At 42.8% G+C, this 24,989-nt stretch overlaps 1 protein-coding gene across 1 annotated transcript; it reads right to left on the bottom strand.

The window, feature by feature from the left end:
* Positions 1-927: 927 nt before the first annotated feature.
* On the bottom strand, positions 928-22,411 carry LOC119464140 (3-oxoacyl-[acyl-carrier-protein] reductase FabG). The gene is made up of 10 exons (XM_037724977.2): positions 22,051-22,411; positions 18,019-18,088; positions 14,396-14,535; positions 12,937-13,029; positions 11,710-11,795; positions 7,689-7,782; positions 4,189-4,258; positions 1,870-1,906; positions 1,597-1,660; positions 928-1,270 (listed from the first exon to the last, which is right to left on the bottom strand). The coding sequence occupies exons 2-10, from the start codon at positions 18,068-18,070 to the stop codon at positions 1,112-1,114; spliced, it is 795 nt and encodes a 264-aa protein (XP_037580905.1). The 5' UTR covers positions 18,071-18,088; positions 22,051-22,411; the 3' UTR covers positions 928-1,111.
* Positions 22,412-24,989: the final 2,578 nt, after the last annotated feature.

Below are 24,989 nucleotides of genomic sequence, written 5' to 3'. Positions count from 1 at the left end.
TCCACGTATCGGTCAGCTTTTCTTTCCTCCACTTGTTGGCACAAGTTTTCCCAAGATATGAAAAGTCTTTCCTAAACAAGGCCCAAAATCCATCAATCTAGGGGAATTTGTCTAGGTTTGGTAGCACTGGTCGTTCAGCTGTGTGGTGCAGTTCTTACGGCGTTTGACACTTAAGATCTTCGGATGGCAAGTGCGAAAATTCATTTCACTCCCCAGGGTAGTTGCGACTTCCGGCAAACCACAGGAGCTCCCTACTGCTGCCTGCAGTCAGCCTGGCACTCACAGGCAACTAAGCCTGCACAGTTTTGACAAACAGTAGACAGCATATTTCCGCATATAACCTAAACCCCCAATTACAACACTGAAGGGAGAGAGAGAGAGAAAAAATAAAAGTCAACTCCGCATGTATAACCCGCAAAAACAAGTGCGTACAACAAAGCTAATATTTTTGCAAAAACGGTCTCCATTTGCGGATGAATGACTTTTCCACATCGTATCTTCAGCCAGTGACCGAGCCGAAAATACCAATGATGAAATGGCTCTCCTCCATATCGTGGAGCGCTTCGCACGGACCGAGGCAGCACCAAGGGAACAAATGACGTACGAATTCATTGGCGCCACATGCACTATTCAGTTACCAAACGCAAAATGGTGACACATAAATAGGAGAAGAATGTGAGACCATGAAGAAAGAGACGGGAGAGGGCGGTGTTCCCTAGGTGATAACAAAACTTTGCATAGCGGAGCACCTTGCCTTGTGATGTGGCTTCACGGCAGCATGGCGCACACTGCCGTGAAGCCACACCTCAAAACTAAATTTGCATATAGCCCGCAACCCGCTGACTTTACTGTCAAATTTTAAAACTTTGGTGCGGGTTATATGCGCAAAAATGTCCAAGTTGTCGAGCAAAGAACTGAAAGCAAACATTTGTGAAGTACACATATACCTTTTATTTAAACAGCGCACTTAAATAAGCGTAACAGCAAAACAAACTAGAACAAATGATTTGGAAATGTGTCTGCAGAAGCTCCTTATAGGAATTGCAGCGGGTTTCCCACAGTAATCACCGGGAGGGAAAACCCGCCTCTAACATGCTGACAATGCTGAGTGTTATCGAGCACAGGTTGCGTGCCGCCCGCCGTCTACTGGTAGTGTGACTCCAGTGATGAAGGAAGCGGCGTCTGAGGCCAGAAACGCAATGGCTTTGGCCACGTCATCTGGGTTCCCAACTCGGCCCAGGGGATGAGTTGTCTTGGAGTGTTCCAGGAACTAATAACGAAGAAAAAAAAAGCAAATGTGCTTTATTCCTGCACTTGCACAGCTACAGAGGAGGTGACGATGATGACAAGGCAATGAGAAGGATATTTTTCAGTCAGATCGGTTGTCTGTCGTGCTTGAAAATATCATCATCACCAGTACCGCCAGCCTATTTTTGGCAAACTCCAGGATGAAGGTCTCTCAAAAACACTTCAAATTCCTGGTGTTGCATCAACCACATGCAAATTTTCACATATCATCCCTCCGTCTAATCTAATCGATTCCATGGTTGCATGTGTCCCATAGTACAGCAACTGGTAACTCGAACTTCAACTCACTGTTGCATAGGACTCGTCCGACATGCCTCCACGCTTCTGCAGCTCGGTGACCACTACGCCGGGGCTGGAATGAAGATTATACAAGGCAAAGTTAAGCTGGGCCGTGAGCATCACAGGAATAAGTCGTTTGCATTTGCTGGCATTGTTAGACTGCATCACAACCATACACACAAACACACGTGTGCATGCATACACACACACCTTTCACGGCAATAGCAAAGCCATGTGCAACAACATAAAATGCGACAATGACTAAAGCGCAGGAAAACTCACTTGACGGCATTGACCCTCACTTGCTTGCTCGCCAGCTCTGTGAAACGAAGAAGGCCATTGTTAAATGTATACGTACTGCAGCACCGCATCCCAATGTTGCCAGGCATTTAGTGTGCAGTGGAAGGACGGAACACCTTTCACATTTGATATATTCTAGCCCTTCCAGAATGTGCAAGTGAAATTCTATTTTATTTTGTCTGCTTTCTGCAAAGGCATTCAAGTTGAGACTCGAGCTGTTTTACTGCATTTCATCTTCTGTGTATGCCTTCACTAAAGAAAAATCATGCCCGACTTCAGTGACCGATTTCCTCAATTTAATTACTATGCACCCGATTCCATGATACATTCAGGACACGCATGATCTTAAGAATAACGTCCCCAAATGCAATTTCTGGCCAATAATTTGGACTCTGCGAGGATTGCCTAAAAGTATGAATAACAGGGAGCCCGAAAATAACAGATTCGCTCAAAAAATAGGCACTTATTCACCATTTGCTGCAAAAGTTTGTCAACGTGTTGCTTCACACCCATAAGCTTCCATGCAAACTAGTCAGTCTATTTCAACCATTGCCATTCTGCTGCAACAGACTGTCGATGCACGCACCAAATCTCTATTCCCTGGTAACTTAACAGAGGTCGACCCCACTTCAAAAGTCGAATGATTGTGGGTCCCTTGGCAACAGTCACTACCCGGCACTGCCCTGGCTTTATTGCTGCTCTAGTCGGCGAGAAAGCAAGAATGGAATTAGTGCCATTTGAACCTGCTTGACGATTTTGAGACAAAAATTCATAACAGCAGAAGACGAAGTCGCCTGAGATAGTGTTCCTGTTTAACACATAAAGGAACAAACAATGGTTTAGCAGGAGTGGGACAAAGCTGACCACGCACTGACAAATGCGAATGCAGCATTGAAAAATTAGCAGATTGGCTTGACTTGCCCTATGATTTTGGCATGGCTGTCTACACATGACTGGCTAGGTGTGTGACAGTGCCGTGAAGCTGTATGAATAATCAAGCATTTTTAAATAATCGTTGAGCGACTGTACATCTGGAAAGCTTTGAGAAGATTTCAGTGCCACTAGAAACTGTTGTAAGAAAGGCAGAACTACTGCCATTCATTGCACTTTATCCACAGTGAATGCTTTGCCCTTTTAAACTAGATGGCCAGCCCCATTCTGATAGATTAAAATTAATTTCTTCGGTGTTATGTGCGAAAACCATGATATGATTATGAGACACTTCCGCAGTTCAGACACACTGAGGCTTTTTAACGAGCAACCAATGCACAGCACACAGGTGTTTTTACATTTTGCCCCCACTGAAATGCGGCTGCCGTGGCCGGAATATGATCCCGTGCCCTCGGGCTTAGCAGCAATTCCGATGGATGAGAACATTACTTTTGTTTGTCTGGCGTCATCCCAAATAACATGCAGCATTTTAAATTTCTTCCAGACAAAACAGGCAAGTATACTACTGCATGCAGACATAGCGTTCGATGCAATGCGCCAAGAAATACAGGGTGATCCACAGGTAACCATAAAAAGTAAAGATTCAATCATTCGAAAAGTACAGTAACTCGAGTTTTTATCTTATAAACTTTCAAAAAATTTTGCACTTGCTGCTGCTTTGCATTTGCTTATATTTCGCAGATTGCATTTTATGGTCCTGATCTTTCAGTGCAACACTTGCCACTGTCACTAGCCCGGTTTGCAAAGAAATAAAATACTAATGAGAATTTGCCTACTCTGGCACACCCTGGCACAAGTGGTGTCTGAAACATGGTTCCTATGGCATCGCCTGGTCACTTCTGGCTTCTGCAGTACGGCAAAGCACGGCATTCGAGAATGGTTTCATTTACTTGCTGGGAGACAGGAGGAGGGGGGGTTGCAGGATGTGGTAACCCTAAGGGGTGCAGATGAAGGCAAATCCATTTTTTCTTGATAAACCAAGCATCTTATAGCTAGAGTAGTCTGTGCCTCCAGACAGGAGCGGCGTCCGAAACGCGGCGGTTACAGCATGCAACTGCTAGACTTCCGTTTTTTTTTTCTTATTTAAAATTCCATGTTTTCTGGTACATTTCCGTGAAGGCAGCATCGCGCTGCAGCCTAATGATTTAATTTTAACTTTGTACATTACCTTTGAGCTACCCTGTACACAACCTGAGCAAAACTGAGCTGTCGGCTTGGTTGGGTGAGCCAGCCATACTGGGCGTTCCTATTGACGTAACATTCAGTACAACAGACAGTACGAGGTGAAGAGGTTGTGTGATCATACGGTTGGAATGCTCAACCTAGTAGGGAAAAGCAATGGGACCTTACCTAGGGCCGAACAATGGGTTAGCTGATCAACAGCACTTTTGGTCATGCAGTAGGCCAACACGTTTTGAAACTGGAAAAAGAAAACCAAGCACACTGTAATAGACATTGCATGACTCTGTGGGTGTTTGCGGAAGACTTAATTTGTACTCAATGTTGTACTCAAATTTTGGACAGGAGCTCCTCTGCCTACCATAAAAGTTTGTGGGGCCACCCCTCTGTAAAGGCCCTAAAGTTCAGTGAACCTTGTAAGGTTAGTCGCTCGTTCCACCCTTAGGTGCATACAGATTTTGAAACGCATAAGCTGACATAGATGATAAGTAGGCTCAGGCTCACTTTTCATCCCATCAAAGCAAGCACTGGCAAGCCCCTTGTCGCAGCAAACTTCAACGTTTTGCATAGTTATGCAGATATAGCACAAGAACACTGCTATCTCTGTCTTATGCTCAATTCACAGGAAGCATTGCACATGCACCTGACCTTACACTCAAGTCTCTCAAAACCAGTACTTATATGCCTGTCATAACAAAAATAAGAGTGACTTAGTGCCTCACAAAACAAAGAAAAAGAGACAAAATGCAGAGAGGAAAGTCAGTCCCAATATTGGACACTGCACTGGAACATCGTCCACACCAATTTATTCATGTCAGATATCGGCACACAAGTTGAGGCGACTGGCTGTGTGCCCCAACATATATCATGGATCAACAGGTTCATGGATCAAAGGTAGCTGAAACTGGTTCATGCAAATTTCCTGTGGAAGTGTAAGCGACACTGTGGCACATTCAAACTATAATTGATGACGATCACATGAGCATAGCTTTTTCAACCATGGCTGGACAACAGGCCACGGTGTTACATGGAAGAATCGTAAAATTGTGCGCACCTTGTAAGGTTAGTCGCCCGTTCCACCCTCAGGTGCACACAAATTTTGAAACGCATAAGCAGACATAGAGTAGCCAGATGCATGTGCGCCTTGGTCTGATGTTCGGGCTTCAGTCAATGCATAATTTACTGCAACACAATGTTTGCCTGCAGATACATACAGTCGAACCGAAATATCACAAACTCTAATAAAGTGAGTCATGCTCTACATCAAAGGTGCAAAATTTACTGACTGATACCGACGTAAAATAATTCCTTCATAACAAAGTAGACATTGGACATATTGACCTCGGGCCGTCGGCTGCCATCGCTATAAAGCCGTTTTCATGTTGCGAAAGGCTGTGTTCAGGGTATGTTTTTGTTTTCGAGTTAACTGGAGCAGGCCCTACAGAATCTCGCGCATCAAGAACAATGTTTCTAATGATGCTGCGAAAAAGTTCAAGGCATTGTTAGAAATTACTGCCCACTATGCATAGTTTTGTTTTCAATAAATGAATTCCGTCCTAGCTTCTTTTTTACACAGGAGAAGATATCACCGTGCAGTTTTTCAGACTTTTTGCCGTGACCACAGGTCCAAATCGGCCTTAATTGAAGTCTCCACCACTGCCATTTATCTCACAGCTTCGAACCAGAGCACGCTGATTTACTGGCAGCCACAGTTGTCGTCTTGTGCTGTCGTCAGACCTACTGCTTCAACGTTCGCTATCAAGCTTACAGCTGCTCGGTGCAATGTTTTTCATTTAAACGATTCACCCCTGTCAGTAATGGCACAGACTCTGCCTTTGTCATTCTTGTCGATGGTGTCGAAGTGTGGAAAGCATGGCAAGCTTCTAAAGCGTTGCATAATGCCGGTTCTCGAAAGTCAGCTCCACTGCAATACAGCAATGTTACACGGCCAAGCATACACAATGTATTACAGTGAAGCATACCAAGAGTGAAAAGGGGCCACTGTCACGAGACACAAAATGTGTTTAATTATAAATGTGCGCACCCACCATCTCCTGTTGCAGTACAAGCACTGAGACACCTAGTAATTGTGCTGGCAGGCCTTTAAAGCTGTTAGGAACATGGCTGTGGCAATTAAAGCCCTTGAGAGCAATTAAAGGCACGCATTTGTTTTTTCAGAATGCCCGACTTTTCGGATGTTTTTATGGCCCGAAAAATCTGAAGTTGACTGTATAATAAATGCATGACAAACATTCCTTCAAGTTCACTACAGGCAAGTTTGAGTACATCAAATTACTTGACATATCGAACTATTTTTACCGCATAAGTTTGGTATAACCGGGTTTGACTGTATACTTCAGTTGTTGCAGGACAAGTAAGATTGTGCAGCAAAAAAAAAAAGTGATCCTGAAGCAAAATTAAGAGGAAAGCTGGATAGTGCTCATCTTGTGTTCTAATCTCAGTCTGTCTTTTCGTGCTGCAACGAAGTAGTATGTTAGAAGGCAAGTTCTTATTGTAAGCAGACATTTGTGGTACTCCCTAATCACTTGACAGATCATTTTGGCTTCGCATAGTCGGTGTTATGTCCTTGAAAATGGTAAAAATATACATCATTCACATGAGATTATGACGGTGAAACTAAGTTGAGGTGGATGAGCACGGATGATTATAATCTTTATAAGGATTGGCAAAAGTGACTGTGCACTGAACAATAGTACTCGTGCCTGCTGAACAATAATGGTGGCCAATTTTTTATGGAATTTATTTTTGTATTGTCCCCTCAGTGCTTACACTGAAGCAATAGAGAAGGAAAGAGCATAACTTACAAGACTGCAGAGGCAGATTACGATTCTGACAAATCACCCTACATGTCAAGGGTGATTAGAAGTGCATAATTGCATGGCCTTTCCAGCTGCAATTTTTACAGCAGAGCTCTTAGAACCTCGCTATAATGATCATTCCATTGTCCGAAGCTCTGCCAAGCTGGGGGAGAGAGAGCTGAGAGAGAGTGAAAGCAAAGTATAAAAATAGCATCGCGCAGCATAGCGGATGCGAGGTGGAGAGGAGGAGCGAGGCAAGTGGTAGCGGATGTGTAGAGCTGCTGCCAACGCCGACTGCGTTTCCCCGCGTTTGGCCCAAACACGCCCGATGTTCATGACTGCAGCCGATGTGTCTGGCGGCTGCTCAGCAGGTTTCAACCAGAGAAGTGGACACTCGTCGCTTCCAAAAGACTGAAGCAAGAGCTAGGGAAGCTGAAACCAAGCGTCGCAGAAGAGAACATCCCAAGTTTAGAGTGAGGGAAGCCGAGAGTTCACACAGGCGAAGAAATGAAGATCCGGAGGCTCGTGAACGTGGCCGGTTGAATTCATTGCGATACCACGCAGAACATTGCGAAGAAATCCTGAGCACCAGGAAACTAAGTGTGTGGTTTGCCACTACTTTACTAGGCTTTCCCCAGCTCCGCTGGTGTTTGCAATAGCAGAGCCACGCATATTTTTTCTGCAAATCACCTCACGGCATCAAACGAACATTTGAAAGTCTGTACAAGGCTATCCAAAGTTACAGACTGACTCAATCCCTCTAAAAATCTCTACATTTATAGATTGTTGAATGATCTTTTTAATGACGGCTTGAAAGTCAGTATTATAATGAAGGAAAGAGTTGGCCCATACCGATCTGATACCAGTGACACTAGACACGTTGACAATGCTTCCTTTGCTGAAGATCAGATGCGGCACAGCCAGCGACATCAGGTGGAAGACCGTCCTGCACAAACGTGAACGAATCTTGAGACGGTAATAAATACATTGCCTTTAGAGGGATTTCTAAGCTTCACGGATTGATGTGACAAGCAGCTGATATACTGGGCGTGTTCCTGTTTGTTTCAGCAAGCGAAGCTGCTTAGCTCGATGCCTGGGTGGACATATTTTTCCTTCTGCACATATGAACAATGCATCTTAACATTGTTTGGCCCCCTGGCCTTGAAAAGATATGACTCTAAGGTCACCCGAAAAGTTATTGCTTGTAGTGCTTCTTTTTTTCATCTGAAGAGCCACAGAAATAAAATGTACCAATGCAGACCTGCCAACCTCACAATTCGAAAATCGCTACAGTGGAAGGCAAGAAATATAAAATTTGTTCAACAATACTAAAAATGACTTGATTATTCAATATGTTTACTGTTTCTTGAAGATTCACATACTGTTTGTTCTGTAGGAATACTATGAACAGGTACTCTGGTCTATATAGCTGCAGCAACACTGATTTGTGCCCCAGACAAGCAAATATGTTCATGAAGTTTATTAATGCAATATTCACGTAACAGGTGCCAAAGATTCGGTTGCTGTTATACATTGGTCCTATCAGTTGATGTCACTGTCACTACTGATTATATGGGCATAGCCCATATAATCAGCAGTTTTGAAAAATTTCACTTTAAAACATTATTCAGCGACTGTATTTGTCTTTTTTTTAAAGTTGTTTTTGCCCTAGCTATATGCAAATGAAAAATCGTAAAATATTTCTCAGAACGACAATGATAAACGAGTGCTAAAAATACAGCATTTTACAATAACATTGTAAAAGGTTGGCAGGCATGCTTTCTCTGTATTTTAGGAAATGCCGACGGGTGGAAACAGACTACTGCAGTTTGACAGTATGCGTACACTTTTTTTTCAGAAGAGGCTTTAACAATCCCTTAACTGATTTTAATGAAATTTATCTCATTTAAGAGAGAGAGCTGAATTCAACCGTCTGTAGCCAGCAGAATTTTGATCTACAGCCTCAGTTTTTATAAGAATTCACAAAAATCTAAGAAAAAGATAACAAGCACTAAGTTTACAAATATAACTGCCACAAAATACTGGTAGTATTCCAGTCTTGCAAACTGCATCAGTTAGAGTACCTGCAGCGGATAAATGTGATTTATAAATTTACAGCTTGCACACATTTGTTATAATGTTTACAAGGGTTTAGGGAAAAAAACCTTACTCACAAATTAGTTGTAAATTTCAGAGCTGCGCATGATGCATAAATTTTTTTTCTGCTTTAGATGTTTCAATAGGCATAGTTTACAGTTTACAGGCATAGTTTACAGGTCAAGGGCATCTAGACACAGTGTTATAATGGACGAGATGCATTCACTGCACTGCTGTATGATTAAAAGTCAGTTTACATGTTAACACAAAGGCAATTTGCAAGTGACTGAGATGAAAACATGCCGTCAAGTTAGCAGTTTCGCTGTTTCGACATCATGGCGCAAAATTTCTATAGACTTGAACACATTTCCCTGTTTCCTAAAATGGGTAAAATACCTAGATCTCGGGACGTTTCCCTTAAGTTGGCAGCACTGGAAACATGTTTTCATGATACACAGGGAACTGTTTTTGATTTGATATAATCATACATATTAAGAAAACTATTTTCAAATGCCCCTGTAAAACGTTAAAGCCAAGTACAGTGTAGACCGCTTATAACGTAAGTCGCTGGAATCGCGAATATCTGCACTATAAGCGGTAGCGCACTAACCAAAACAACGATTTTCAAGCCCTGCACGTATGCAAAACATGTAGACCAAGCATGTAGACACGCTTTGTACTATCGCGTGCACATCACGATTACGTTTTCGCCAGTGAGCAGGCGAAAACGTAATCGCGATGTAGCTGGTGCTCTTCAAGCTTGACAGCTTTGCAGTCAAAACGAAACAACTGTTTGCCGCGACCGCTGTGTAAAAAACCGTGACCGCTATCGACGCGATTATGAATGAAGACTTTGCGGTGCTGAAGGCACGCACCCGACGCACGCACCGAGTCTGGATGAATTAACTACCATTCGCTGCAAGAACTGCAGTCGAAACCACGGTCGCTATCTATGTGATCATCGATGGCGACTACGCAGTTTTTTAGGCACGCGGCCGACGCGAATACCGAGTAAAAACGAAACTACTGTTCGCCGCAACCGCTGCGGAGAAAACCACGGCCGCTATCGACGCGATCGTGGATGACGACTACGCAGTTACGAAAGCCCGTGGCAAACGCGGTGTTATGCTCGGCGGTAAATGCAAGAATACAGGCTTTAAAGACACAAATAGGCTCCAAGCATTCCGGCGTTGCTGTCATTAACGTACGATTTCAACTGATGGCTGTGGTGATGCGGCCTTCGCCGCTTCGTTTCGGTTGGACGCTAGCGCCGTTCTTGCTCTTTTACGTCGCACATTTGCGGCGTTCCTCGCTCACCGAGCTCCGAAAGTAGTCCAAATTAACCAATGTGCGGCCAAATAAGTCCGAATTAACCAGAGTTTGATTGCATTGAATAATGCATACGCCGGCCGGCAGCATGCACCTTGTTGAGAAGCATGCACGCTGCCGCGCTTGTTGGCGAGATTTTCCTGCAGAAGCCGCATTACAACCGGTATTTCGTCTCGCGCGGCTGCACTGTAAGCGGTATGCGTACACATGGAGTTATATGGGAGGGTAAACGGGAGTTGGAAAGGGCCGCGTTGTAGCCAGTTCTGCACTATAAACGGTTACGTTATAAGTGGTCTATACTGCATGTGCTTTCCAATAAATTGCAATGCTTTTTTTGCTTCACTTATATTAGTTGCAAGACGTGTTCATTGTGATGCAGTTGCATGGGGCAAAAGTATGCAAAAAATAAAGTGTTTAACCCTTTCAGGCCCAAATTAATTCTGTTCAATGTAAAAAATTGGTCTTTACAATTTGAGATGTGCATGATCGTGGTAGTTAAAAAAAATTTTAAAATCTGTGCTCACACTTTTCAATCAAAACTTAATAAATGATTCCAATTGGAATCAGTGGGACTTGGTGGACTTGAAATGCATCGTTTCAAGCAATAGGTGAAAAGTCTATTTTAGATGAAATTCTTTGAAGCAATTCTTTTCTTTGTTGAGGCAGAGGTGTGTGCCACACTTCTTGCACCGAATACGTGAGTAAGAGCACATTCTTTATTTTTTATAGTTTGCGCAATGACTTCTTTTTTATCGGACGAATCAATGTCACCTCGAGGGATCAACACAAGCCTCGCGACTTCTTTCTTTTTTCAATAAAACTCGCATGTGCTGATTGTCGGCATCTGTTCTGAAAGAAATTGTTTCCGTATTGCGGAGAAATTTCCCCCCCAAAAGTTTATCTACACGGCATAAGCTCATATCAACAGCATAAAATCACAAAAAGCTGAGCGAGGCTCCACCAATAATACAGGCTCCACCAATATACAGGCAGGAACAGTGCAAGCGATTCTTTTATTTTTTCGTTCAGAGGTGACAGCACTTCCTTGAGTCTACCAGCTTGCCAGCATATGTAGAGCAAGGGCTAAATATGAGTTGTAGCATAAGAACAACCTTTTTCTTTTAACCCGGGGTTGCCCACTGAGCTACAAAATTGATGATTCCATTTGGAATCACTGGGCCTTAAAGGGTTAAATCTATGGTTTTTCATAAAACAAATAAAGACTACAATAAATACAGGTGAATGATGCTTAGGACAGAGAAAATCCAAACACAAGTATGGGAAGAGAACCGATCATCTTTAAAAAGACGCTACAAATAGTTGAGAGAAAGTTCTAGTACTCATAGCACTTAACAGATGAGTGCTTCTGCTTCACAGGGGAGTGTCAGTATGCAAGAAAATGAAAAACAGCAGGTCACAAAGTACTCAAAGTACTTTGGAGACGTACCTAACATTAATGGCAAAGATTTCATCATACTGTTCGAGAGACGTGTTCTCAATACTGCCGTTTGAAATTATGCCTGCACAGTTGACCTGTAAAGATAAAAGAACAGCAGACTTGTTTACAGTGCCAGAATCCCAAACTTCACTATAATGAAGTCCCATATGACAAGCAATAAATTCATATGTTTCAGAAAAAAAACTTGAGAAAAAACAATTGTACAACCCGAAGTCACTAAACAATTTGGCAGACTCAACTGTAACTGAAGTATTGCGCAAATTGTTAAAGCACGAGACACCGACGTGCGTCGAGCTAGATAGGGGGGGGGGCCTGAACAGGCAGAGAAACGCGTGGTCTTTTTTGCCGTTTCCGCAAGCTTGCGTTCGTGCTCCTCGAATTCAGGCCGAGTCTGCAGCTTCTTTGGATGGGCGGGGCATTTCGCCGAGAAGTTTTTGACGTGCCTACTCAGCGAGAATTGTGGCATAAGACACCGACGCGCAACGAGCCGGTGAGGCACAAGCGGCCTGAGAAGTCATTTGTTCTTTTTGTATTGCACAGTGTTTTAAGACTGTGAAAGGAAACCTAAGCAATATCGAGCCGGTGAGCAGCGCTGGAATACAATGCCACCAGAGCGAAACATGACGCTAACTTCACATCGCCTGCAGCCGAGAATGGCGGCACGTTTGGGTTATCGCCTATTAAAAGTGTGCAATACACTTCTCATGGCATTACACTACATGTGCTGTGAAACAGATAGGTGGAGATAAGGTTGGCAGCGATAGCTGTGAGTGCGATGTGCGGCGACCCGCGAGACGGAAGCGAGGGCGGGGCACACTGGCATTTTCACGTGACACGGGTGGGCAAGTACTGTGGGTAGCGGCTGGATAAGGTATCATCAGTCGCAGTTTGCCAATGTACTGAATGTTGGTGCCAAATGATCGCGTTTTTCGGGAGCGTCTTACCCATAAAAAAGAAGCGTAATTGTATTGTGTCACTTTCTGTGTTCTTGATTGAAATGTTGGTGCCGGGAAATCGTACGAAATGGGGTCGTATCAATGAGGTTCTACTGTAACTTTGTTATGTCCAATATTGGTCATAAGCACACGTTTCTTACATGCTGATATTGCAGACAGACATCTTAAGTTTACTTTGTTATATCTGACAATTCGTTAAATCGAGGTTCAACTTATGTGTCGGGGAGAAAATAAGAATGATCATAAAGCAGGGACGCACCAGAATGTCAATTTTACCAAACTTTTTACTCGTCGATTCTACGAGGGTTTCTGCCAACTGGGTGTCCCTTAGGTCGCCTGGAGTTAGGAGAATCTGAAATGGAAAGATATTTGTATGCACAGATTCACACCTTATAATGGCTGTCCCAACAAAATGTCATCAAGAATTTAAAAAATAATCAAGGGTATTTTTTTTAATGAGCATTGTTCAGGCTAGTTGGGGGATTTCTGGAATTTTACATGCCAGAACCACAATCTGATTATGAGGCACACCAAAGTAATTTTGACCACATGGGGTTCTTTTAATGTACAGCTAAATCTAAGTACATGAGCGTTGTTGCATTTCTTAGCCATCAAAATGCATTTAGCATTTCTTAACCATCAAAGTTTACTTAGCTAACTTTTATGAACTCTGCTCTGCTGCATCGGCACCATATTCGAATATAGTGCCAATGCAAAAGTGATGGAGGTTGTTGAGAAATTACTAATAGCATTTGAAACAATCTGGTTTGTGAGCTTTTTTCTGACGCAAAAAAAGAAACCTGCAAAATAAACAAAAATTACAACGCACTAACGTGCCAGCCATAGCAGTGGTTTCAAATCCAAATGTCATCATTAGGTACACTGTGCGCTTTACATTCAAAGCTGCCTTTGATAAGGACAAAGCATGCACATTAAAGCAGCTGACACTGTCTTTTATAAGGACAAAGGATGTGCATTAAAGCAGCTGACACAACTGGGAAGGAGCACAGCCGTTTAAGCGTGATAAACTAGGCTCATATTTGATAAGGTTTATGCTGAGAGAGCAGAAACTTTGCCATGTGTTCTTTTAAGTTTTCATGAACTATCGTTTTCGCATCAGCAAAAGAGAGAGTTAGGTTGACTTAAAGGCTGTTATCGATCATATCTCTACATCCTCCTCAATTTTTGTACCAACACTTTATCGAAGAGGTAATGTTATTAAAAGTTAGGCAATCACTTTAATTTGTGCACAATGAAAAAAAAATTAATAATGACTAGCATGAACACACAACATACAGCGAGCACCCTTAGCATTCATTAGGGACCTTTACATTATTTTAAAAACATTTTACCAACTCGATTAAACTTGACATTTCTCATGAGTGTCCTTTTAAGAATATTTGCTAAAAGTGCGATGAAGTTTAGAAATAAAGATGAACCAATTACTGCCTAAAAGAACTATGAAAAGAAGTTGTGTACTTCAGTGAGGCATATGCAAGGTAACTTTTATAATTATTGATAATTATGTTTCAAAGCCAAAATCCGGAACTCCAATGCACGTTGCGTTGCTGGCACTTTGATTAACATTTGATACTGAGCATGCCACCGCATGCTGTCACCACACGAAAAAGGTCGCGGATGTCCCATTATTAGATTCACTGTAAAAGCTCTTAGAACAATAACATTCAAGAAATGAGGCAAAGATGTGAACTGCATACTTTGGTGTCTTGTGGCATGTACTGCTGGCATGCTTCTGCTACTTCCTTTAGCTTGTCTTCTTTCCGGCCATTGAGAGATAACCTGGCTCCGAGCCTTGCAAACAGCTTGGCCGTGCTCCAGCCAATGCCTGAAGATGCACCTGCAGCAAGACTACGTGTTAGCACACCCTTCGCAGTCGAACTGCTTCACAGACAAGGTACAGAAAAGCGTTGAACAGATGTGGCGAAGTGAATCAGCGTGGCCTCGAACTTTTCAAAAAGATGCGACTAATCAAGATGTATAAATATTTTAAATGTAAGATGCAATGGGTGACACTAAGTCATCTTTTGCTGCATTAAGATGACTGATCATTATTTTGATATGAATGTACGCGATGTGTGTGCAACACGGCACAAACTTGTGGACACTCTTTGAGCAAAGTACTAGTGAACACTTTTATTGTGTAATGTTGTCATGTAACTTCCATTGTGCAAACATTTATTGAAAAGTAGTGTCACTGCGTTTTTCCTGGCAGGTGTCACTCCATGCACCATTCGGAGGGGCATTTCCAACGAATATCAGCGTAGCATGAACAGAAAAATTAGCTGCAACACATGCCAGTATTTAAGATAACATTACAATGTTCTATACTGAAGCAGAAAAACGTGTTCAGAGGCACTGATTACATTAGTTAAAGTTATTGTTGATGAAGTATGTTTATTTGAATGCTACTCCAATCTTGTCGGGGACATAAAGCTTGTGGAAAAAAAACAATTTTATATAGTGTTTATATCCCAAAGGTACATAGCTAGCTATTGGCAGAGGACTGATAGCTTTTTGGGGTTTGAAGGGGCCCTGAAACATTTTTCCAACTAATCATAGAATGGCCTCACTATCACAAGACGTGACGTCATCTCACGAATCTCCTAGCACAATATTTTTTTGAATCCTTCACGTATAAGCAGAGTTAAAGGTAGTTATTGTGACTTTCTCCTTTTGTCTCTACAAGCGCAATGGAAGCTACAGAGGAGGATGGCAAGGATGCAAGGCCCTGATCGAAAGTTATTTTTTCTTTGCTATTTTTTTTTGCATTACTTCCGGTTCAGGCGTGTGTGGTGCTCTCTCAACGTGAGATGGATGCCCCCGGGGCTGTGCCACTTAGAGACCAATTAATGCACGCTGTTGTCCGATTGTCCCGCTGACGAGAGGGCTTGCGTTGGCACCCTGTGGCGGCTGCAGCATCTACGTTGTTACACAGCATTCCAGTGTGATCTCAGATGCGACGCTCTGCACATGCAGCTACGCGTAAACTGGTGTGTGCAGACCAGAAGTGCAAAGATGAAATGCTTTTCGTCTTTTTGAGATTGCAGACGTGTGTATTTTTCATTTATTTAACTCAAAATTAGCAATTATAGTATTACTGAGAATGTTCACGCAATAATGAAATCAGCCAATAACTGTTGGTAGGCATGGCTGATCGAATTTTCAATGTTTTTGGCACGAGATTGTAAATTTCTTGCTGCATGCAGTGCAATAATATTTGGCTCAGATGTTCGCAGGGGCCTCTTTTACAGATTGGCAACATTTTCTTACTTCCCCAGCACAGAGTAGCCAGCTGCTACTTACCCAGACTAACCTCTCTGTCTTTCCACCTCTTTTTTACTCTCTCTAGAAAAGTGTTTTAGGACCTCTTTAAAAATAAGCTTTATCTCTGGAGTTCCTATCTGAATACATGGGAGTGAAGAAATCATTTTTTTTTTTTGGGGGGGGGGGGGCATACAGTGCATTGAATTTGATCAAGTTTGTTGCATTAAAAGAAAAAAAAATGAAATGTAACGGCAGAAAGCAGATCTTTAATTTAGAGCAATAAATAATTATGTCCCAATTCCTTAAAGTGCTCCTATTAGGACATCTAAAGCGGACAGAATTGACCTATTAAGCAATGCTCTGAAATTATACGACCGATTTGCGAGTACAAATTTAGCAGAACCCTCGTGTAAACATTTAACAACTTAACGTATCGCGTAAATCTATATTTCATGCTTGTCTGCTCGAGATGCTCTAACATATGGAGCTTACAGAACTGCAATGTGTGTTTTTTTTGTGCACAGTTACGAATTTGTTAACTTTGTGCTTCATTTTTCCAATTCATTTTTAGAAATTTTTGTAAAATGTATGAAGTCCTAATTTAAAATTCTGTTAACGACAGTTACTAGAATTTATCTTTCTCCTCTCAAATGCACCAGATTTCATTAAATTCAGTCCAAGCAGTTGTTGCACTAGAGCATTTCTGCATTTTACCTGTATTTGAGTAAGGGAAGGAGTTGGCCCACAGCTAAAGCTTCCTCTTTAAGGAACACTAAAGGAAAATATTAAGTGGAACTAGATTAATAGATTTGGTTTCTGTAATAACGAATTCGTCAACAGTAGCTAGAACAGAGCTTTTGTAAGCGAGAAAATGACAATGAAAAATCAGAGTGGCACACTCATTTTAGATGTCAACACTGGCTGATTTACAGAGAGCACCATAGATGAAGGTCACGTGCCGATTATGTCAACTCGTCTGTTTTGGCGTGAGTGGTTCAAATTGAGGAACAGCAGTGGATCCTTCGGTGGCAATTTTCTAAGCAACAGTGACATATTGGCACAGGGAAAACTACGATACACTTCTAGACACATATTCTATCGACCTGAACCGACTTAATATTTTCATTTAGTGTCCCCTTAATATACCATGGCCCATTTAAGAGGCATTGTAGTGAAGGGCTCCCGAACAGGCCCTTTCTTGCATTCTGCTCCACAGTTTCTGTGGCCGGGAACCAAACTTGTGATGTTGCTCTTAAAAAATTGTTTTTCAGGGCTTTACGAGCCCAGAAGAATCTGATTATGAGGCACACTGTAGTGAGGGACTCCGGATTAATTGTGACCAACTGGGGTGCTTAAACGTGCACCTAATGCATGGTACAAGGGCGTTTTTTTGCATTCTGCTCCCACCAGGAGGCAGCCATGATGGCTCTGGGCTCCCGCAATAGGGTGCTGTAGCGGAGAGTTGCAGATGAATTCTGAACTCTGGAGTGCTTTGAAATATCTTTATATTCCACCTCCCGCTGGAATCCAGACCTGACTTTGGTCGCTACCTGTAGAACGGTACTGCTAGCGGTGTCCGAAGTGTGAAAATTTTATATGCAACACGGATCTTTCATTATATGCAGGCTTCCGACATCAAATCAAATAACTGAGAGCTAAAGAAAAAAAAAAGACGTAGAAGAATATTTACTTCAATACAAGAAACAATGTTTGGAAGTGCCTTCAACAGGGCAGTACGAAAATGACCAAAAAGTGAGTTGCTGCCACAATTCCTTGTCGGTTTACAATGATTTATTGTTTGAAATGACTGGTGGATGACATGGATATACGCTTTATTTCCACCCTAGGAAAGCTGCGAGGATGGTACCCAGTGCCGATGTTTGGCCAACAAAACGAATATCCGAAGAAACTGAAAACAAGCGTTTTCAACTGAGCAATTCAATTCAGAACCGATGTATTTGATTTGCATTTAAAATTTTAGACATTTCAACACTCCCCGCACACAGTTATAATCACTGGGCCACTGTGGCAAGCTAGTTGTATGGTTGTTCCTTACCTGTTATGATGGCCACCTTGCCCGACAGGTTGACGATCGCTTCAGGAGGCATTTCTGTTCACGGGTGCAGCTGCAGGAGAAAGCGCAAATGTGAGTGACCCAAGCTTAAGCCCAAGGCAAAAGTTGAAATGCTGCAACACTCAGCAGTGCAGTTTGCACAAAAACTGCAGCTGAGGTTGCGCAGGAGCACTATTTTTAGTATTTAAGCAGGTCTGTGCAGGGGGCAATAAAATTTTAATAGTCCCTGAAACGGTGGTCGTAAAATCATGAGTTTCGAGTTCCGCTTTCGCCTAATCACTGCCAGGAGACTTTCGCAACCTGGAATATCCTGCAGTGCTTACACTAGCAACTAAGGAGTTCCCACTTCCAAGCCCATAATTGTGACTCAATGACATCGCAATGACTGCACTATGATAAAGGTCCAAACAAAGAAAAGGAAGGCAAAGGAAAAATAACCAGAATTTTTAAAACCAAACACAGAATTATGAGAGAGTTATATTGAAATTTAGTAAATGTACACAAACACCAAAAGAAGTGCACAGAGGGACAGCTATTGCTGTAGCTCAATAGATGAGCAACGTGTGGAGGATGCAGGTACAGCTCCCACTGGTAGGAAGTTGCATTTCTTTTATTAAGGACATGAAGCTTATCACAAAAATCTCACTCACATTCATAACAAGTTCTGCATTTCAATGACATGAAAAAAGCATTTTTCATATACTCTCCTTGGCTACGTCGTCTGGTAGCTTCGTACAGTTGTTACTGAAATATGAGCCTCCCGGCATCCCTGAATCTTCTATACAAGACGATGGAGCTCTCAAGGACATCGACAAGCCTGACTGTGCTTGCTGTGTCAATGAGAGCTCAGCACAGTATTGGTGGGTTGAAAAAAGATAACTTAAGGCGGATATCATCATCATGAGCTTCGTGGCCATTGCACAATGAATGCCTTTCTTCCAGACATCTACCGATCATTCCTCTCTGGCATTAGCCAAAACCAATCTATATGCCTACAAATTCCCTAGTTTCATCACACTATCGAATCTGCTGTCCTCAACTGCACTTCCCTCCTCTTGGCACCTACACTGTTACTCTGACAAATCACTAGTTATCTGCCCTGCACATCACACTGCCTGCAAGGCTTCACTTCGTCTTGATAGCAACTAGAGTATGCATCAGCTAGATAGCATCTTACTATCAGCTAGTTTATGCTGTTCCCCTGATCTGCGGCAGGAAGTACGTCGGCCAGACAGGGCACTGCCCAAATGAAAAAGCTTCCCGAGCATATTTACAGTGCATACAGCTGTATCCGCTCACTTCCCCATTCACGTACATGCTGCAGACCATTGCCTTGGAAATGTATCGTATCAGGCGGGCGAAAAGTGTGAATCAAGCTACTCGTGAATTCCTCTTAAGAACGTTCCGACCTACTACATGAAGAAACAAGATGGAAACCCAAGTTGACAGGACAACGCACAACTAACAAGTGTTTATTTTTCGTACGTTTGTCAAATTTATATGAATACATGAAAGGCAAGAAAGCCATAGAATATTGCATACTTAAATGAAATCAACATGAACCACCTAGCCCCATTTATTGCTCTGTTGCTGTACTCATGAAACTGCTGAGGCAGCAGAGTTGGACAACTGGCCAACATGCACGGTATCGGTACACCTGACTGAAAAATTCACTCCTTTCTAGATCCCGAAAGTGCGATGGAGTAATTATGTGTGCCATATCCCCTCGAAATGTGCAGGTGTGTATTTTGTTTTCTTGCACAGCATCAATACAAAGGCAACATACCCCTGGAAAATGATGATTAATGGTTTTTAATGGAGCAAGGACATTCATGACCAGAAAGCACATGAGCTAGTGATGTTTTAAAAATAAGTCACGCAAGCATGTTAAGAAGAAACAGTACTCTTGGTGTTAAATGCTCTATTCGGGCATAAAGATGTTGCAGAGATAAGGGGTAAAGGGCTTAGCTTCAACAAAACACATTTTAGATAACAGCCTCCTTTCCTGCTCTCTCGCAGAGGCAGGCACTGGTCTGATCCCAACAGCGGTGTCATCGTTTATGCACAGACTCATGGTGGTGGTGGGATCTATCGCTGTGACATATATGAAATCAAGTGACGAGAAAAACGGAATCTAGACTTAAGTGATCCATATAGTGTCTTAACAATTCCGCATTATTTTTACTAGTGTGCCAACAAAAAATTGTTCATTGTTACCCTTCCACAAGCTGAAAAGCACGAATGCTACATGTGAAATCTCTCCTGTGGCATTCCATATATTCTGTGCCTCTTCTATTCGATGGAACAAGGCTACTCTCGAACATGAAAGACAAGTTGGCACAAGAAATAGAAGAGGCACTTTTTATAAGCAAATTGGGTGAAACATGTGTCGCGAGGCCGTCTAATGCGCTGTATGACGCTGCATTAGATTATCTGGATGCCCACCACTAAGTAATATAGCAACTAAGAAGTTTTTCTAACTTTTTCTTGGGTTTTTCTTTCGTGTTGTGTGAGTGCATCTATATATCTGTGCTTTTTTCATTAAACCCTCAGTTGATAGTCTGTACTGTGTCTGTTTTTGTTTCCTCCGTCTATGTTATTTCATGCAGCCTAAGTAAAAAAATACAGCATTCTTGCATGTTATGTGTTTGAATGGTTTGCCAAATTATTAACATTATTAACATGATTAATAACCTATTCTAAGTAACTTAAATTAGTAACTCCTATTAGTAACAGCTTCCCAATCTGCCATAATCAGATGAATTATGCACAATATAATCCAGCTTCCTTCCTAAAACAAAATTACCATCGAGTCTCTGCTTATTTTGTCCCTCAGTTAACACCCATTTCGACATCATGCAGTATTAATAAAAGACCTCATGCTGCGCTGACAATGCCGCATTGATTGTAACAGGAGCACATAATTAGTTGTTTTTACGATTAAATACAACGAAAGTAGAAATGAAGGAAACATATTTGCTTGTCACACTAACCGTCTACCAGGGGACCGTCTTCTCGGACGATCACTTTCAGATATATCACTTCCAGTGCGTGCTCAATGCCTGGTTCAGCCAAACAGTTGAGCCGATTGGCTGGTTGAACAAAGCCCCTCGAATCATCCAAAGCGCCGTGTATTATGTCACGCGAAAGTGATAGCATCGCCAAGAGTGATCGTCCGAAAATACCGCCCCAGTGAAGGGCAGACAGCAACGGGGCAGGAAACGCGCAGATAAAATGCAACATAGTAGTGTTGATACAAACAGATAGATGCATAGAACATAAACCGATACTGGGCACAACAGTAACAGGGCTACATTACTGTTCTTGCAGACTAATTAGTAACTTTGTTAGCACGGCCTCACAGAAGAGAAACAAACAGTGCAATGCTTGCAATTTGGGTAACGAGGCCAATAGCACTTTTCTGCACTGGTCACAACCCTTTTGACCATTTTACTTTCAAAGAACTAGCCTTGCAAAAATAACTGCGACAGGTGCGCAGATCAAAGTGGCAAACCTTGAGGGCACACGAAACGAAGACGCCGGCCGACGATGGGAAATAATTGGAAGCTTTGATTTTACAGCCGTGAGTGGGCGTTCCGTGACACTGCGGAACGACGCAAGGTCAATGCCCCCATTCAAATAACCCTTGCATAATCAACTGCCGGTAACAAGCGATTACCGCAAGACTTCCAAGAGTTAACTCACACAACTAGACGCCGGGACAGCTGCCGGCCTTGGCTGAAGGAATGGAGAGCTTCATAACAAGTGAGGAAGTCGGTGCACTTGCACCTATGCTTGCACTGCACTAGCGCGATAAAACTGGCGCCACGCTCTTTTTATTCTTTTTCCTTCTGTATTTTTGCGTAGCTTGCAATGTCAGTCGCGAAGGCCGTCGCAAGATTATCCGAAACGTTATCGCTCGTTCGCATACAATAAACAAACAGCAAAATGCACGGACTTACCGGTAGCAAAACCTGACAAGTCTCAAAAGAAATATGTAAACGAAATACTCACTCAAAAATGAACACACGAGAGCCGACGAAGTAGCTGAGAGAATGCGCAATCTACAAGCAACTACGAGTGCTCGGGGGCTCGGTACACTCTAGCTCGGTGCTCAGCAGCTCAGGCTTCGCTCGGGTGCCGGCAAAATCTTGCAAAAAAATAAAAAACAATCAGAAAAGCAAGAAGGGTGGATGGATGATTGCTGTGAGCGGCCTCTTTGAAACGGGGTGGTGGGTTGCGTCACTAAGACCACTTTTCTTGTTTTGCCGAATGTACAGTGTACCGAATGTCTTACCTGTCTTATTATTTAATTTTTTACAAGCACGCGCAACTGCGGCTTCACCTAGCGCATGCAGCCACAAACGCGAAAAGTAACGGCAGCTACACAGATTTCATGGCGCTCTTAGAATATCGTTGAAGCTCTGATTTCATCTCTCCCTCTTAGCGGTTCACTCTTTTCAGTTTTTTTTTTTTTTTATTGTTGATTGGATTTAACGTTTCAAAGCAATTGCTATATTCAACGACTATACATGCAGACAACGAGCTTCAAATTTATTTTGACCATCGGTATCTAAGAAAGTTTATTGTGAGAGAAAAACTGAGGAAGGTGCCGAAGTCACGAGTAATCACCGCTTTCAACTAAAGTCCCTAGGTATTTTTTTTTTTTTTGCTAGCATAAAATCTAACGACTTTACTTACTACCCCAATCGGAAGTTGCAGCTTCGGTCGAGATTCAAACCAGCAACCCCGTGCAATGGCCTCAGAGATTACGTGACGCGCGCTGTGCAATGCTTCATCTCGGAGACCATGCTCGTGCTTCGCTGCAGAACGCCACTACAACTGAGCCCCTGTGGCCCCGCGGCTGGTACCCAGAAGAAACCCGCGCTGTCTACAGAACGTTAAAACAGAAAAAAAAAAAGTAGCAATCACAGCCAAAGTTGGTTCTTTATTCTATGTCGCAGCTGTGTTGACGGCCTGACGGACGTTCTCATTAAGCGCCTGTCGAGCGGGAAGCAGTGGCGTAAGGTCGAGAACTCCAAATCTGCCGAGCTCATTCCTTCTTGGCTGCCACGTGAGCGAGTCGAGCATTGTTCGACGTTGTCCGTCGACAACTTCGTTGTCAAGGGGGCTGCCTGCCGGGTTTGAAAGGATGAATTCCCTCGCTCTGCCTAAGCACTACCAGCACTACTGCTTGCTTGCTTGCTTGCTTCCCATGCCTACTGCTGCCACGAGGCTAAACAAGGCCTTCTCAGAATCGCCAGGATGTTTACAAAAGGTAATTTCCATTGCTGCCTGAATCAACCTGTACCGTTCAGGAGAAACTAAAATACATAAATGTGGTAAAAATTATAATCTTTACAAGCTTTTATGTTCAACGACTTGCGAGAAAATTTTCTTTTAAGAGGGAAGCTTCACTTGGAGGCTCCTGTCTAAATCCATCATATTGAAATCCATGGGAAAGGAAAAATATCGTTTCCCTCGGCAACCATGAACTGCACCGAATTTGATGAGGTTCGTTACATTTACAAAAGTTAAAATACAGTGAAATTAGGAAGCAGGTTTTTCACAAAGGCAGTCAGTATTTTTATAAGAATTGTTGCAAATCAGAAAATTTCAGAAGGCGAAATCGCGGCCGTCGGATACCTTTCTTTTCTTTTTAATCCAGCGGCCGTGGGCGAAACTCAAGTTAACAACTCGCTAACGCAGCAATGCAAAACGACATCACAATTCTGTAAATTTCACCTAATAATGCATCTAAAGCAGGCAAAATTAAATGTAATGTACCCCCCCCCCCCCCCCTGACATTGCCACGGATTCCGGTAGACTATAGAGACAGAGGGACAATTTTTACGCGCACAACACGAACCAGAGGCTTCGAAAGTGTTCTTCAAGTGGGGGGCTCAAACCACTTGTGGAAACTCAAGGTTGTGGAAACTCAAACCCCACGCAATCAAAATTCTCTTTGTTTTCAAACAATCACCTCCTCTATGGCACTAGTGAACTGCGCCTTACCCTTTGGATCCACACTGTTTACTTCATCTGGCCCTCTTGTCATGCTATTAGAGCATTTTCTTCCGCATCTCTTTCTGTAAAAGCTTTCTACGTTAAATTTTGAGCTCTCAGGCTTTTCTGTTGCTGGCTATAGTTTAGTCTAGACTACGCTTTCTTCTGACTACGCTGCTGAAGCAATCACCAATAACGTCCCTCATGTACCGCAACGTGTGAAAACGGTGAAGATTTTACTCGAAGATGTTACCGTTTTCCACCCTTATAAAAACATTGGCGAATTTTTATTTGGTGCTCCTATAGTTATTTCTTTTACGAATGTGAAGCACCCAACGTTCTCTTGTATATTTAACTTGTTCTTGCGCTACTGTAGTTCACTTGCCACCATTTTTTCCGGGTACTTGTTCCATCTAAGCAGTACCTCATCTTCGTGTAATCCCAACTTTTCAGCTTCTCTATGATCCTTGGACGCCTCCTCACGATCTGCTATAGCTTTTTTTTTTTTTTTTACTTCTTTATTCCGCAACTTCCATGGTTTCCTCTTTCCATGTGCTCCAACGATTATTTAGCCACGTTTGTCTTATCTCCAGCTGCATGGCGTCTACCAGATCCTGGTAATCTCAGAGTGCTGTAGGAAGAACCTCAATTTTCTCTACGCTTTTTTCCATCGCTGCTATTTGTTTTATTACGATAGCAATTGCATCCAAGCGCACTTCTGCCGTCGCCATGATGTTCCGTATAAAGACCAAGGGCGATAACGCCGTCGCTGCGCGCCGTATGCTCTATGTGCGTGTGAAAGCGCGCGAGGGGAGTCGGCGATCGCGGCTAAATCTCGGCGAACCGTTGCAAACGAGTATGTTCGTCTGGATCCTCCATGTGCACATTCATATTGACACGTATACATGTTTATCTTTCGCCGATGGCCGCTTTCCACCGGCTAACAA

This window comes from Dermacentor silvarum, chromosome 9 (assembly GCF_013339745.2).
Source record: "Dermacentor silvarum isolate Dsil-2018 chromosome 9, BIME_Dsil_1.4, whole genome shotgun sequence".
In the NCBI taxonomy this organism is placed as follows: Eukaryota; Metazoa; Arthropoda; class Arachnida; order Ixodida; family Ixodidae; genus Dermacentor; species Dermacentor silvarum.
The sequence above is the reverse complement of the archived record's forward strand: the minus strand, read 5'-3'. Positions and strand labels throughout refer to the sequence as shown.

Excerpts from the sequence above, each read along its gene's own strand:
- LOC119464140 (XM_037724977.2), bottom strand. The coding sequence starts at position 18,070 with ATGCCTCCTGAAGCGATCGTCAACCTGTCGGGCAAGGTGGCCATCATA. Across the intron at positions 13,030-14,395 it reads ACATGCCACAAGACACCAAA|ATTCTCCTAACTCCAGGCGA; the intron begins GTATGCAGTTCA and ends TTTCCATTTCAG. Across the intron at positions 11,796-12,936 it reads TTGGTAAAATTGACATTCTG|GTCAACTGTGCAGGCATAAT; the intron begins GTGCGTCCCTGC and ends TTATCTTTACAG.